Here is a 17147-nt window from a genome sequence, read left to right as displayed (position 1 = left end):
TTTGTTGTGGCTGTTCAGGACATTGGTGAGGCTGCTTTTTAGAAGATAGCATATGATTCTGGTTACTGTTCTATCACAAGGAAGTAGTTAAACTCAAGAGGGTTCAGAAAATATTTCCAAGGATGTTGCTGGGTCTGGAGAGTTTGAGTTATAGGGAGAGGTTGAATAGGCTGGGTCTTTTCTCCCTGAAGCTTTGGAGGCTGAGGAGTGACATTATAGAGGTTTATAAAATCATGAAGGGTATGGATAGGGTGAATAGCCAAGGTCTTTTTCCTAGGATGGAGGAGTCCAAACTAGAGGGCATAGGTGAGATGGGAAAGATTTAAAACTGACCTGAGCGGTAACTTTTTCACTCGGAGGGTGTTGCATGTATGGAATGAGCTTCCAGCAGAAGTGCTGGAAGTAGGTTACAATTACAACATTTAAAAGCCATCTGAATGGGTATATGAATAGGAAAGGTTTGGAGGGATATGGGGCAAGTACTAGAAAATGGGACGAGGTCAGACTGGGATATCTGGTCAGGGTGAATGAGTTGGATTGGAGTATGTTTTTGGGCTGTATGAATCTGTGACTCAGACTCTTCCTTTTTCCATAGGATGAATTTCTGCTGTACCTCCTGAATCAGTCCTAGAATTTCCTTCCTTTGCTGCTCCACTACATTCCCTACTTAGGGTCCCCTTCCAGTCAACTCTGGTCAGCTCCTCCCTCATGTCTTTGTAATTACCTTTACCTAATTGTAATGCTGTTACATCTGATTCCAGCTTCTCCCCCTCAAACTGCAGGGTCAATTCTGTCATATAATGGTCACTGCCCTGTAAGGGTTCCTTCATCTTTATCAGCTCCCCAATCCAGCCTTCCTTGTTACACATCACTAAATCCAGAATTGCCTGTTCCCTAGTGGGTCTACCACAAGCTGTTTCCAAAACAAAACATACCACAAATTATTCTTCTTGAGAGCACTACTGACCTGATTTTCCCAGTTCACCCAGTTCCCAGTCTATTGGAAGTCCACCATGATTATTGTAATAGTGTCTTTCTGACATGCCTTTTCAACCTCCTGGTTTATTTTCTTCCCCATATCCTGACTACTGCTAAGGGGTCTGTACACAACTCCCCTCAGGGTTATGTTCCCTCTTGCAGTTCCTCAACTCTCACCACATGCCTTCTGACACTATATCACTTCTTGCTAATGATTTAATTTCATTTCTTACTAACAAGGCAACCCTTCCCCTCTGCTCATCTGTTTGTCTTTTCAGTGGGATGTGTATCCTTGGATATTTAGTTACCAGCCCTGATCCCCTTGCAGCCTTTCTGTGATGCAATATCGTACCCACCAATTTCAACCTATGTGACATGCTCATTTCCCTTGTCTTGTCTTGTATACTGTATGCATTTAATTACAACACACTAAACCATGTGATAACTGCCCCCACCCCTTTGTGTAGTTGTCCCCTTATTTGCTATGTCAGAAGTTAGATTTCTGACCCTTTCCATTGTGTCTGTTTTATTACTTTCTCTGGAAACTCCAACGTCCTGCTGCCCAGGAACTCCCTCCTTCCCTAGTACTAGTGCCATTCAGCATATGCAATTGGAAAACGTTCCTGAATCGTTCTCAGGATGTGGTTGCATTATTTTATGCTGTTGAAGTGTCAGCCATTGTAGATTGGTTCTGCCTTATTGGACAGATTGTTTTCTAATGTTAAAATAATGATTGCTGAGCCTGCATTGTTGCGTGCAAAACGAACGTGACTTCTGTTTCGTCTCAGATCGTGAATGTTGCTTATAATAATGTTGTATGATTTGGTTGGACATGTTTTCTCCGTACTCTCTTCCACATTTCCAAGCATTACAATTGGTATTTTTCTCTTGTACACAAACATACTGTCCTGTTTGAAGCTGAGGAATTGTCGACACACTGATTGTGTTTCTGCATCGTTCTCTGACTCCTCTCGAAGAAACAATATGAAATTGAAGGATACTATGAACTTGTACTCCAAACATAAGTTATAGCTGAAGGTACATAGGTTCTTCCTTGGAGATTAGCCCACACTTTCAGTGAAGTCTTGAAGTGTTACTGAATTGCCTTACATTTCATGAACATTGTTTCTACTCGACACAATATTGTGTCTGCTCATTTGATTGTAGATAATGTGGAAAGGATATGTTATGCTGGGCTCCCATTGCCTGCACATTTTTTAGAATGGTTTGCTGACATATTGAGGACTGTTGTTTGACACCATATGCTGTGGGCTGCCAAACAACATATTAAAGTTAGCAGCTAATGTGTCAGCAACTGTGGTGGCAATACTATAGTAATCTATCACTAATATTTAATCTGTGCCTTGGGAATAAACATTGCTTGTCCTCAAATGATATTTCTCAATAGGCCTCATCTGCATATGACCAAATGGAATGTACTTCACGTGTTCGAGCCATGGTGATAGTTCAGCCTTTGTACCCAGTCATCATCAGCTGTTGAATTTGTTCTGCTTGGTCATGACCCAAGTGAACAACAACAACAATATGAAGATTGAATATGAGGTGGAGGGCAATAACGTCTAATTGTAGATCCAAGGGTATATCTTTCAACATTGGCTGGGTTCAGAAGCTGACTCAGTGCCAAGTTATCATCTTGGAATCTGGTTTGCACTATTCTCTCATTCGGAACCCTTGAATTTTGACAGATGCAGAGTAGTGCACTTGTATGGTTTCTTGTGAATGATTTTCAACAGCTTGTGATTCGTATGAATTAAAAGATATTTGTTGAACAGTTTGAGTTAAATCACTACATTTGAAATGCCTTGTGCCAGAATATTCTGATTGGGTCATAGTGAGGACTTGGAGCCAAATGTGACGGACTCATGTAATCATATAACAGACATTTAAATATATCTACCTTCAGAGTGGTAGGTTTAGATGTATGCAGTTGCTGAAGGAGAAGATCCTTCAAGGTACCAAAGATATGGCCGTCTTGTCGCAGGAAATGTTTATTGTTAAGTAGACGTTCTCAGTAGGCAGAGACTTCACAAAGCCTGGATTTTGTGCTGATAGGGAGTTGAAAGGCTGAGGCATCTCTGCACGTTGTTGTTAGCCTGAGGAGCAGGCATCTTCGAGGTCAAATGGCTGAGTGCCTTCAACCAAAACATTTCTTTGACTTGTATTAATCTGACAACTGGTGATAAGGGCAAAGCTAAGTCTCTTCACCACCTCCATGAATTCGTGGAGATTGCTTGTGCTTCATCTTCCCTGGGACTGCAATGTCGTCAGCAATGCAAGGATCAACTGGAACAATATCTACAGTTCAGTCCATGAGCTGAAAGATGTCCTGACTCTGAGCCAGAATGGTATTTGTAAGAAGCAACAGCTACCAAAATGTGTCCAGAGGTAGTAAGCTCTTTTGACATGGATGAAGGATGCACAGACCAATGGCTTTTTGTTTTTGCATTTGACTCCGAGTACTTGGCAGTGGAGAGTTTGGGAATGAGTTCCTTGCATGGGAATTTTGTGAACATTTTTCAGTGTGAGATTCAGTCACTTGTCATCTAAGCAGAGGTGCATAGTGATGAAACCTTGCAGCTAGTATTGTTGTGAACCATTCTGAACCTCTCCTTTTCATGGACACTATTTGGAAGCAGAGTCGATGCTGGGCTGGAATGTAGTGATGCATCACCATACAAATTGCCAATCTGGAAATAGATTTGTGCGATCATGGGTGTATTCAGTTTTTCTGTCTGTGATCCTTTGCATCATAATGGATGTTTTTGCCACCTTGTGGATCATTACAATGCAAAGATCCGTGAACATTGGCAAATTAGCAATGGCTGTACCACTTTGTTTGCTAGTGTAAACATTTTTGGTATCCATCCAGAGGTACCTTATTGAAATTTGAGAGTACAAATGCTAACGCATGGAATAGTGGATCCATTTATAGGCAATAACTTTATTGTGTGTAAGTTTCACCACACTCTTCCTTTTTCTTGCATCTTCTTTCCAATTTACCTGTTCAGAGATGTAATGTCACACCTTTGGACAGGTGGGACTTGAATCATGGTCTCTTGGCTCAGAGGCAGGAACATTACCACTGTGCTGCAAGAGCCCTGTCCATTTCCCTGCTTATATTGCATCTAGGATTTGTAACAGCTGTTTGCAATTCATGTCTATTTGTCTGCGCAATATATAATCTCAATCATAGTGAATGCTTCAGCTCTTCTAACGTCAACAAGGTATATTAAATTGACTACGTGTACAGTTTGGTTAGGATGTGGAAGCTGCTTTTACAGATGCTTCTTAAATTACCTTAACATGTTTTGCTTCATAGGTGTAACCTTGGTAACGTCCTTTGTTTTGAACTTTAAATCCTATCTATGTGTTATTCTTAGGTTTTGTGCTATATCTTGGACATGTCCTGAATATTACACTTTCTCCACATCTTTGCCTAGTGACCTTTTGTGATTGAAAGCTTGTATGTATTGTAGAATGCTCAATGCTGTTTAGGTAAATGCGTTTAACCTGACCTGGATGCTTCATTCAATTTGTTTACTGTTGCCATTGTTGTGAAATCATGAGATTGGTAGCATTGTTATCCTGCAATTATGGCTTTGAACCTTCATCCATTTTTCAATAGGGAGCCCTTTCGCTTTATTTAGGTGCTTTCCAAAAGGACTTGGTGTTGTAGTGGGCGGCAAGGTGGCACAGTGGTTAGCACTGCTGCCTCACAGCGCCAGAGACCCGGGTTCAATTCCCGCCTCAGGCGACTGACTGTGTGGAGTTTGCACATTCTCCCCGTGTCTGCGTGGGTTTCCTCCCACAGTCACAAAGATGTGCAGGTCAGGTGAATTGGCCATGCTAAATTGCCCGTAGTATTTGGTGATGGGTAGATGTAGGGGTACGGGTGGGTTGCGCATCGGCGGGGCGGTGTGGACTTGTTGGGCCGAAGGGCCTGTTTCCACACTGTAAGTAATCTAATCTAATCTAATCTATTAACAGGCTGATTCTTTCAGCCAATTCTTCTTTAAAGTCTGACTCTGCTGACATCTGGCCACAAACTGGACAGTTGTTTAGCTTAGTTCCTTTCTGTGGGATATGAACTGATGTCTGTGAATCTTCAGGCTTACCTTGATCTAATCCTCTTACAGATTGAAAGGCCTTTTAAGGGTTTGTTGCCATTAGTATAGAAACCTGAGAAATTAATCCTTCTCAACCCTTCATTGTCTAGAACATCAAAGTGTTTGACCACTTTCGTTTCTTTATTAAGTATGTGACAGAGATGTACAGCCGTGGAAACAGACCCTTCGGTCCAAATCATCCATGCCGACCAGATATCCCAACCCAATCTAGTCCCACCTGCCAGCACCCAGCACATATACCTCCAAACCCTTCCTATTCATATACCCATCCAAATGCCTCTTAAATGTTGCAATTGTACCAGTCTCCACCACTTCCTCTGGCAGCTCATTTCATACACACACCACCCTCTGCGTGAAAAAGTTGCCCCTTAGGTCTCTTTTATACCTTTCCCCCATCATCCTAAAACTATGCCCTCTAGTTCTGGACTCGCGCACCCCAGGGAAAAGACTTTGCCTATTTATCCTATCCATGCCCCTCATAATTTTGTAAACCTCTATAAAGGTCACCCCTCAGCCTCCGACGCTCCAGAGAAAACAGCCCCAGCCTGTTCAGTCTCTCCCTATAACTCAAATCCTCCAACCCTGGCAACATCCTTTTGAAACCTTTCTGAATCCTTTCAAGTTTCACAACATTTTTCCGATAGGAAGGAGACCAGAATTGCACGCAATATTCCAACAGTGGCCTAATCCAATGTCCTGTACAGCTGCAACATGACCTCCCAACTCCTGTACTCAATACTCTGACCAATAAAGGAAAGTATACCAAACGCCTTTTTCACTATCCTATCTACCTGCGACTCCACTTTCGAGGAGCTATGAACCTGCACTCCAATGTCTCTTTGTTCAGCAACACTCCCTAGGACCTTACCATTTAAGTGTATAAGTCCTGCTAAGACTTGCTTTCCCAAAATGCAGCACCTCACATTTATCTGAATTAAACTCCATCTGCCTCTTCTCAGCCCATTGTCCCATCTGATCAAGATTCTGTTGTAATTGGAGGTAACCTTCTTCGTTGTCCACTACACCTCCAATTTTGGTGTGATCTGCAAACTTACTAACTATACCTCTTATGCTCGCATCCAAATCATTTGTATAAATGACGAAAAGTAGAGGACCCAGCACCGATCCTTGTGGCACTCCACTGGTTACAGGCCTCCAGTCTGAATAACAACCCTCCACCACCACCCTCTGTATTCTACCTTTGAGCCAGTTCTGTATCCAAATGGCTAGTTCTCCCTGCATTCCGTGAAATCTAACTTGCTAATCAGTCTCCTATGGGGAACCTTGTCGAATGCCTTACTGAAGTCCATATAAATCACATCTAATGCTCTGCTCTCATCAATCATCTTTGTTACTTCTTCAAAAAACTCAATCAAGTTTGTGAGAGATGATTCCACGCTCAAAGCCATGTTGACTATCCCTAATCGGTTCTTGCCTTTCCAAATACACGTACATCCTGTCCCTCAGCATTCCCTCCAACAAGTTGCCCACCACCGATGTCAGGTCCAGCAATCTGTAGTTTCCTGGCTTGTCCTTAGCACATTTCTTAAACAGTGGCACCTCGTTAGCCAATCTCCACACTTCCAGCATCTCTCATGTGACTATCGATGATCCAAATATCTCAGCAAGAGGCCCAGCAATCCGTTCCCTAGCTCCCACAGAGTTCTCGGGTACACCTAATCAGGTCCTGGAGATTTATCCACTTTTATGCATTTCAAGACATCCAGCCCTTCTACCTCTGTAATATAGACATTTTTCAAGATGTCACCATCTATCTCCCTAGAGTCTATAGCTTCCATGTTCTTTTCTACAGTAAATACTGATGCAAAATACTCGTTTAGTATCTTCCCCCATTTTTTGCGGCTCCACACAAAGGCTGCCTTGCTGATCTTTGAGGGACCCTATTCTCTCCCTCGTTACCCTTTTGTCCTTAATGTATTTGTAAAAACCCTTTGGATTCTCCTTAACTCTATTTGCCAAAGCTATCTAATGTCCCCTTTTTGCTCTCCTGATTCCCCTCTTAGGTATACTCCTACTGCCTTTATAGTCTTCTAAGGATTCACTCACTCTATCCTGTCTATACCTTACTTCTGCTTCCTTCTGCTTCTTAACCAAAACCTCAATTTCAATTAAGTAGAGTTTCATCCTTTGCTTAAATATTTGGAATTCTATTAGGAGCTTAGTAGCTTGCTACTCTATGTTGAGAATGTTGTTATTCATTGTGGTTTTTATATCAGGTATTTGTATCCTTGCTGTACTTGCAGAGAATTGAAGAACTGTTGCTGAGCTGGCACTCAGTGAAGTTCACTTTGCTGCTTTCTTTTTCAAGGGTCGTTACCATTTCCTCTCATTGTTCTGAGAGCGGATACAGTACAGCACTTATCAGCTGTTCCTATTTTGAAATGTTTCATGTCAGTGGCTGTACTAACTGTGGATTGCACTTGCACTGACTTTAGTAGAACTTGGGATGAGCACTATTTTTGCCAAATGGGGTTTTATGCCTCTTCCTGAAAATTTAAAATGGTGGAATTGAGGCATGTTTTGACAGAGAACAGCATTGAAAAACATCACAATTGACTGTGCTGTTTATCTCTTGACTAGGAACCACTACAGCATCATTAGTAAAATGTTCCCAGCTTTCTATTATCGGGTCTGAATAGATTTTCAGTTACCTTTTCTCTTTGTCCATCCATTTTGACTTAATGGATCACCCAGTTTTGAATACAATGTACACTCAGATCATTCTTCTCCTGAGGACGTGGCTGTACTACCGAATAAACTGAAGCACTTTCATTCTGGATGCTTGTTGCTCGTAGATTTCTGTCCTAGAACTGGTAATGTAGCTGTCACAGTGATGGCTTCAGAATAACCACTTTTTTAAATGTGTATGTCACATGACATGACATCTTACCAATATCATCTTTTAGGTCTCTTGAAGGTATGTGTTTGTGTGATCATTAGATACTTGCAACATTACAATACACAGAACATCAGGAGAGCATTGAACCATATTCACCGATATCATCTTTTAGGTCTCTTGAAGGTATGTGTTTGTGTGATCATTAGATACTTGCAACATTACAACACACAGAACGTCAGGAGAGCATTGAACCATATTCACAATGAACGCAACAGTGATATTGACTAATTTAGAATTAGTTGAACTCTTGAACTAAGCATTTTCTTCCTTTTGACTTGCACACAAGTGAATTGGCTGACTAGCAGCAAATCATTCTTCTGCAGAATTCAGAAGCATTAGTATACTTACAGCATTGAGTAGTAAAGATAATGGGTGGATTTCTTTGGCCCAGCAGTCAAGTGAAGACTCTCTTAATGTTGATCTCCTTCAGCGGAGGGGCTGAGCATTCTCTCTGGAGCCCATTTTTCCTTTTATTGCCATGTAGTAATCCTGTAGCTGACATATTTGATTCCAATGTTCTTTACTACTTTAGCTCCATGCTAAAAATGTGTCAGAGCAGCCAAACACATTAAGGAATCTTTCACTGGCACCAATCCCCAACACCTACTCCCAACTGGAAGTTAAAGCTTTTTTTTAAAAATGAGGCAATATTATTGAGATATGCATACAAGAAGAAGGGAGAAACTAATATATGCCGAGAACTTGTGTTTAAAAATGTGTTAAATGGTTTATTGATTTTAAACTAAGCAGTCTAATTTTTTAGGGCAAGTTTTATGAATTGCTATTTTTATAAACCCAATTACACCTGAATCAAACATGGTGTAACATGGTTTTTTTTTGAGCGGGGACAGAAATTCTACCTGTGCTAGCATATTGGAATATTGGATCCACTTATAGGCAATGAGCATATAATGGTTGGGTTTCACCACCCTCTTCCATTTTCCTGCATATTTTGCATTTAGGGTATGTAACGGAACAATGTTATTACCCACCCCCCCCCTCCCCCACCAAAAAAGTCCATTTGTCATGGTGGATGGTGCTTAAGGCACTCTTTAGACCCTTATGTCTTTGATTCTGACATCTGAAAGTTGAATGGAGTGCAGCCTGAATCACTGACTGCAATTTCAGGATTTCTGCGCTAACCTGCAGAAGCCCCAGGTAGTGAGTACTGATGTAATGCATGATTCGTCAATGCAAATTGGGTATAACGCGATTGGCAAATTGTGGGCGCAGGTTGGATAACGTAAATGTTCTACTGAACGGGTATAGCGATTTTCTTTAGCAATATTCTACAGCATGATTTTCTATAGTGGTTTTCCATAGCGCGAGGTTGGAGAGGAATACAGCTGTTACGTTGTACAAGAACACACCATATTGTAAAGTACAGATAGTCATACAGTTGTACAGCACGGAAACAGACTCTTCGGTCCAACTCGTCCATATCCACCAGATATCCCAACCCAATCTAATCCCACCTGCCAGCACCTGACACGTATCCCTCCAAACCCTTCCTATTCATATACCCATACAGATGCGTTTTAAATGTTGTGATTATACTAGCCTCCGCCACTTTCTCTGGCAACTCATTCCATACACGTACCACTCTCTGTGTGAAAACATTGCCCCTTAGGTCTCTTTTATATCTTTCCCCTCTCACCCTAAACCTATACCCTCTAGTCTTGAGGGATAATGTTGACAAACACTGTTGGTTCCACTCCATCTCCTAAAACCCAGTGCAAGGATTGTTTTTCCATTTTAGCGAAGTTCAGGAAGTGTAGGTGGTAAAACCTGGCAGTTACTCTCAGAAAGGGCCCATGAAACAACAGAAGGAAAGCTCCAATATTACTACCCTACACCATCATGTTTCTAAACTAATTGATCACTGGTTAAATGCTTGTTTTGCAAAGCTGTTACAGAATGAGGGTGATGCTGGTTCATATTTATAAATTCTAAGTTTTCTCATTTTATAGCAGCTGCCCTAATGAGATTGGACTGATGGCTGACAAACTGAAGAAGAACAAAAAGAAGCTGCAAGCACAATCGAGGCTACCAAGCTTAGAAACCGATTCCATGTCGTCTGAGATTCAGCAGAAGGAGAAGACTCTGCAACTCACCAGGTGATTTCAGTTGCTTCTATTTGCAATTGTTCAAAAACATGTAAAAGCTGAATACTGTTTGTGTGCACATTTTATGAACTTTGCAAAACACTCATTTGTTTTCAGGAAAATATTTTTTAACTGAATTTGTTGTGAGTCAAACTCTAGCTGTGTAAGTCTCCAATAGCAGTTGAGCAGATATCTCCCAAGGTCTCAGTCCTGGTTAATCTGATAGAGACCAGGAGAGAGCATTAAGGTTCGAGTGTGTCCTATAAAGACATAAGGGTCTGGAAGTACTAAAATGTGCCTTAAGCACCACCACCATGATGATGTCATATGGATGTTTTGGGGAGAACAGTTTAGGATTGTGGAAGAATAAAATGTAAGATCCAGCCCTTCCATCTAAGAGGTCCCCCTCTTAAGTATCTATTGCATCATTATAATTGATAGTTAGTTGCTACTAAGTTACTACTTCATAGAATCCCCAGAGTGCAAAAGCAGGACATTCAGCCCATCAAATCCACACCAAGCTGCCAAAGAGCATCCCCCCCGACCCATCCCCTACCACATCCCTGCATTTCCCCATAGCTAATCCACCTAACCTACAGACTGTGGGCAATGTAGCATAACCAATCCACCTGACCTGCACATCCTTGGATTGTACAAGGAAACCGGAGCACCCGAAAGAAACCCCTGCTGATACGGGGAGAATGTGCAAACTCTACACAGACAGTCCTCTGAGAGGGGAATCGGACCCAGGTCCCTGATGTTGTGAGGCAACAGTGCTAACCACTGAGCCACAACGCCCACCTCTTTTTCAATACAACAGCCTCTTCTAGTTAGATCAGTAAGTGGTTTTCCTGCCCTATCAGACCAAGCAGCTCTTGTCGAACCACTCCAGGAAAGAGGATGGAGGAAGCAAACCTACCACATGGTGAGACTGCCCTGGTTTGAGTGTACAAAAGCAAAGTCCTAACCTTTCATCTTGAATTCATCTTTCTCTTTTGAATAAACTCAGCAGCAGCAGAGTGGGACTGTTGGATTTAACTGTAATGACAATGGAAATGAAAATGATTTATGTGATGGGTTTTGTTTTGCTTTATTCAGATCACTGGCATTTGATTTGCCTAGTTCAAAAAATGAAGATGAGCCATATACTGGAAGACGACGATCCTCCTCTGCTTCTGTAAGTAGCTTATTCATCTTCTGTACAGTTTTGTGTCTAATCACAACTGTAGAGCTAGAGAGAAAACTGCAAATGCACAGAAGGATTGACTGTGACATTGCAAGTAAGTCCAAAGATGGCAGCCCGGTGACTCAGTGGTTAGCACAGTTGCCTAACAATGCCAGAGACCTGTTTTCAGTTCCAGCCTCTGTGTCCATTCTCCCTGTGTCTGGGTGGGTTTCCTCTGGGTGCTCTGGTTTCCTTCCACAGTCCAAAGATGTGCAGGTTAGGTGAATTGGTCATGCTAAATTGTCCAGTGTTCAGAGATGTGTTGGTTAGGTGCATTAGTTGGGGGTAAATATAAAGTAATAGGGTAAGGGAATGGGTCTGGTTGTGATATTAGAGTCATAGAGATGTACTGCATGGAAACAGACCCTTTGGTCCAACCCATCCATGCTGACCAGATATCCTAACCCAATCTAGTCCCACTTGCTGGCACCCGGCCCATATCCGTCCAAACCCTTCCTATTCATATACCCATCCAAATGCCTCTTAAATGTTGCAATTGTACCAGCCTCCACCACATCCTCTGGCAGCTCATTCCATACACGTACCACCCTCTGCGTGAAAATGTTACCCCTTAGGTCTCTTTTATATCTTTCCCCTCTCACCCTAAACCTATGCCCTCTAGTTCTGGACTTCCGCCCCCCCCCCCCCACCTCTTCCAGGAAAAGAATTTGCCTATTTATCCTATCCATGCCCCTCATAATTTTGTAAGCCACTATAAGGCCACCCCTCAACCTCCGGCTCCAGGGAAAACAGCCCCAGCCTGTTCAGTCTCTCCTTGTTGCTCAGATCCTCCAACCCTGGCAACATCCTTGTAAATCTTTTCTGAATCCTTTCAAGTTTCACAACATCTTTCCGATAGGAAGGAGACCAGAATTGCATGCAATATTCCAACAGTGGCCTAACCAATGTCCTGTACAGCCGCAATATGACCTCCCAACTCCTGTACTCAATACTCTGACCAATAAAGGAAAGCATACCAAACGCCTTCCTCACTATCCTATCTACCTGCGACTCCACTTTCAAGGAGGTATGGACTAGCACTCCAAGGTCTCTTTGTTCAGCAGCACTCCCTAGGACCTTACCATTAAGTGTACTAAGATTTGCTTTCCCAACATGCTGCACCTCGCAGTTATCTGAATTAAACTCCATCTGCCACTTCTCAGCCCATTGGCCCATCTGGTCAAGATCCTGTTGTAATCTGAGGTAACTCTCTTTGCTGTCCACTACACCCCCAATTTTGGTGTCATCTGCAAACTTACTAACTGTACCTCTTATGCTCGCATCCAAATCATTTATGTAATTGACAAAAAGTCGGAGGGTCAATGTGGACTTGTTGGGCTGAAGAGCCTGTTTTCATACTTAGGGATTCCTAAAGAAAACTAGAGTATCCTTTTTTAATTAATAAGTCAAATGTCATTGGAGATGATTAATCTGTTCATAAATGTTAACATCACATCCTAACTGGAATATGACAATATATAAAAATATTTAGTTGTCACTGCAGCTCTTTTTGTAAATTATTTCACTCACCTGACAAAAAAAAATCATACAGCACAGTTGGAGGCTGTTGTCTATCACTGATTAGTGTGGTGTCTGAGGTGTTATAATGTATAGTTTAATCAGTCTGTGCTAAACATAACGTTTTGAGACAACATTTATCAATACACCATTTAGAATTCAGGGGTAGAATTTGAAGGCCATGTGGGGCTTGAACATCTACCTGTTCCAATGATATGATATGCTGTGGCCCATTTTCTCAGGAAATCCATTTGAGATGGGTGTCAGTGCTGTTTACTGCACAGCTGGGGCATCCACCTCCAGAGAGCAGTGGGAACTTGCTGAGGTACCTTGTCCTGGTCAAAGTCTGTGACTGAATCTCATGATTAACTCTTCTTAAAATAAAAGAACTTTCAAAGTGCTTTTCTTAAAATACTTCCACTTCATGTTGCAGTTGTCCCGAATGCCACGACACAAATGCAGGCAAATGTATTGTATTTATGAATTTCTTCAGCTCAGAATACATTTCATTGGGGTGGAATGGTATATTACTGCCTCTGTCTCTTGAAAATCTTGACTGTCAAAAATAAGGAAACTGGCATGGTCTAATACAAATTTCTACTATCCGTCCTGATTACAGTTTTTGCACCAAATTAAAAGCCAGCTACTTTTAAACACTGTTTCATACATATGTACCAAAGGGCAACATGATGGCTCAGTGGTAAGCACTGCTGCCTCAAATCAGGGACCTGGGTTTGATTCCACCTTCAGGTGACTGTGTGGAGTTTATACATTCTCCCCATGCCTGTGTTGGTTTCCTCCAGGTGCTCCGGTTTTCTCTCACAGTGCCAAGATGGATGGATTGGCCATGCTACATTGCCTGTAGTGTCCGGGATTGATGGATTGGCCATGGGAAATGAAGGGTTATAGAGATAGGGCAGGTTATTCTTCAGAGAGTCAGTGTGGACTCAATGGAACCAATGGCCTGCTTCCACACTGTAGGATTCTATGAACAGTTATGTACTTCAGTTTTAACTATCATCCAATTCTGTTGTGCATGTTTCTGATCTAGCTAAGTTTTGTGTTTCTATAAAATTGTTTTTTTTCTGTCCCCCACAGGTTGTCAAGTTGAATGCCACATTTTACAAACAATTTAAAGACTTAAATGAGAATGTGATTGACAGTAAGTTTCTACATCTGGGATCAGTAGGGGCTGGAGTTTCCCAAAGGTTCTGTAATATGTATCCTAGCTTTGTGTAAATCAATAATAATGTGGAGTAAAGAGTTTCCAGAGCAATTTATATTTGCATTAAAGTATTGCTATTTTCATCATAATTCAGTAATGTTCCTAGATATGGTAGAACCTGGGATCCTGGCAATCTAAATTCAGAGGGTTTTATATGATTAATAATTTAATTAGTTCCTATTTCCTGATAGGTTTCAAGTGTGCTTTGCATAAGGAGGTCCCATACCATGGCAAGATGTATGTGTCTGCCAACCATATCTGTTTCTACAGCAACATATTGAAAGAAATAAAGGTACATTTCATTTTATTTTTTAAAAATCCTTAAGTTAAGTGTAATAAAAACAAAGTGCTAGAGAAACTCAGTAGGTCTAGCAACACCAATGGAGAGAGAAACAGAATTAATATTTTGAGTCCAATGCAACTCCAGAACTGAAAGGAACTACAAAGTTGTTGTTTATGCTAATAGCGAAGGAGAGGAGGAGCAAGTGGAATGGATGATGAGCATGTGTAGTGCAAAAGAAAATAACGATGGTAAAAGAGTGATAGGTGTATAAAGTTAGTGTAAATGTTAGCAATGTAAAGGAGAATATCAGTCTGGTCTGCTGAGAGCAAAGCCAACAAGACACGCACACAAGACATGACCAAAGGAGGACAAAAAAATGGAGTATGTACAATAGAGGTCATACACTTGTACAGCTCATTCTTACAACCTGGAAGCTGTAAAGAGCCTAAGCAGAAAATGAGGTACTCTTCCTACCACTTGCTTTGAAGTTTGTTGGAATACTGCAACAGGACAAGAATGGAAAAGTGTGTGAGAGCAAGGTAGTTTATCAGAATGGAAACAATTAACAGGTCCATTTCCTATGGACAGAGTGAAGCTGTTCTGTAAAGTGGTATGCCAGTCTGTGTTTGGTCTCACCAAGGCCACATTGTGAGCAGCAAATACAGTAGACTATGTTGAAAGAAGTACAAATTATTTAAATTAGTGGCCTGAAATAGATACATGATGATGAACAAACATCTTGGTCATGATTGCAGTGCTGGGTGTTGGTTGAATCTCATGTTGGTTTTGTGCAATGGAATCCTCCATGCAGCAAATGCATTTAACCTCCTGAGAACAAGGCAAGTTCCTACTTCATTAACTTTTAAAGTTGTAAATTTAAATCTGATCCCTATTCCTCTCTCTCCATTTTGATGAAATTATACCTGGAAGTAGAGCATGGTAAGAGAAAGTTACATCTGATGGAGGATGTTGTTGTAAAGTAGCAAAATACAGATACATGACTTTTTTTTTCTTTGTTTGTATGTTTAGCTCATGATTCCAGTCACAACAGTGATTTCATTGAAGAAACAAAACACTGCCCTCCTTGTTCCCAATGCCTTGTGTGTCAAGACGACAGAAGGAGAGAAGGTAAATTAAATTTCTCAGATTCCATTCATTCATGCTTTTTAATTGCAATAAATTACCTGCATCTCCAGTGAATCCTATTTGTTTTAAATGTCAAACTTTACAATTTTCAAACAGGCTGGAGCTTTTCATGTTTTTATCATTTCACCTACTAGGAAGCCCGTTGATTAAGAGATTTTAAAAAGGAAAAATCTATAAATGCTGGAATTCTAAATTTAAAGAGCATCTGAAATGAGAAAAATAACCAAATAATACTGGTTCTGGTGAAATTGAACTGTCTGAAACATTAACCTGTCTTTCGGTTTTGGATATAGCTGAATTAATTATGTATTTCTAGCATTTAAACTTACTTTACCATTAAGGGTAAAGTATAAATGTAAGTGTTTATGTTGACAAAGTCCCAGAGAACCGTAGGGCTGCTGCTGTCTCATTACAGAGAGATGACTGGTATTGGTTTGACCTGAGGGTGACCGTATCTTGGATGAGGGATGAAGTGGATAAGGTGGGACATGCATGGTGGCATCAGCTGGTACAGAAATTGAACCTGCGCTGTTGGCATCACTGCAGTTGTCCAACCAACTGAGCTAGTCAATCCCCAAACATTTATCCTACAATAGCGGCGTCACTTAGAATTAGTATGTTTCTAACCGATGCGGCAGTATGAATCCAAAGTCAGGGTCAGACCTAATATCAGATTGCAATGGAAGTTCATTCTGGGAATGTGGGTATTGCTGGCAAGCCTGGGATTTATTCACCTGAACTTGGTGGTAGATCGTCCTGGGCAACTGCAGTCTCTGTGGCAAAGAAACTTCAAACATGTTGCACAGAGTTAGCAATTTATAACAACTTAGCATTTAAGAGAATACAGTGCATGATGGATGGGACAGTAGCTACATGAGGCCAGATCCAAGCAAGTTTCTTTCTGTAACAGTCACTAATGAGTTAGGTTTGTACACCAGTTATTTCCAGGAAACTAATCTTGCTTTGCTATTTTTTTTCTTGAAGCATCTGTTTGGATCATTACGGTCAAGGGATGTGACATTTAAAGTTCTGAAGACCGTTTGTACCCATCTTGAGGTATTATCTCTATCATCCTTGACTTATTTAATAAAAAATAAAACTCAAATCCTTGTTTTGGAAACCTGCTGTATAAAAATCTGATTAGTGCATTTGTTTAACCTAATTAGTGCAATTTCTACTATTATATTATTAGCATTTAATTGCATTTGTTCTGTAAGTCTCAATTAATAACAAAATGTTTTTGTTATTAGAATGGAAGTCCCACTAATAGCCCTCGGGTTTCAATAAATGAAAGTAGCTTTAGTACAGACTCCAAAAACTCTCAGGTAAGATATATAGTTGGACGCACTTATTTAAAATGATTTCAGTAACACTGGAAAAGTTTTAAAGTTTTAGCTGTAAAGTATGAGATTATGTACCTAAATGCAGTTTTTGGCTTTGTTTTGCTATTTGCAATCTCACACTACTGTTATTTAAGACAGCAAAGAGTTCCAGCGTAACCTTTATATGGCAACCTGATTCCATAATAAATTCAGAAATTAACATTGCAAAGCTGATTATTAGTGATTCTCTCTATATATGATAAAGACAGATTTTCTT

At 40.9% G+C, this 17147-nt stretch overlaps 1 protein-coding gene across 4 annotated transcripts in view; it reads left to right on the top strand.

Moving 5' to 3' along the window:
• Window positions 1-17147, top strand: part of LOC140494672 (GRAM domain-containing protein 2B) — a 95407-nt gene that overhangs the window by 56868 nt on the left and 21392 nt on the right. For all 4 annotated transcript variants that reach the window (XM_072594116.1, XM_072594117.1, XM_072594118.1 and 1 more), the window contains 7 exons: window positions 10017-10163; window positions 11250-11328; window positions 13993-14056; window positions 14311-14411; window positions 15432-15530; window positions 16533-16604; window positions 16799-16873. In XM_072594116.1, coding sequence (XP_072450217.1) covers window positions 10017-10163; window positions 11250-11328; window positions 13993-14056; window positions 14311-14411; window positions 15432-15530; window positions 16533-16604; window positions 16799-16873 — 637 coding nt within the window. The remainder of the gene's footprint in view (window positions 1-10016; window positions 10164-11249; window positions 11329-13992; window positions 14057-14310; window positions 14412-15431; window positions 15531-16532; window positions 16605-16798; window positions 16874-17147) is intronic.

Source organism: Chiloscyllium punctatum, chromosome 24 (assembly GCF_047496795.1).
Source record: "Chiloscyllium punctatum isolate Juve2018m chromosome 24, sChiPun1.3, whole genome shotgun sequence".
NCBI classification, from domain to species: domain Eukaryota; kingdom Metazoa; phylum Chordata; class Chondrichthyes; order Orectolobiformes; family Hemiscylliidae; genus Chiloscyllium; species Chiloscyllium punctatum.
This window is presented reverse-complemented; position numbering and strand designations above follow the sequence as displayed.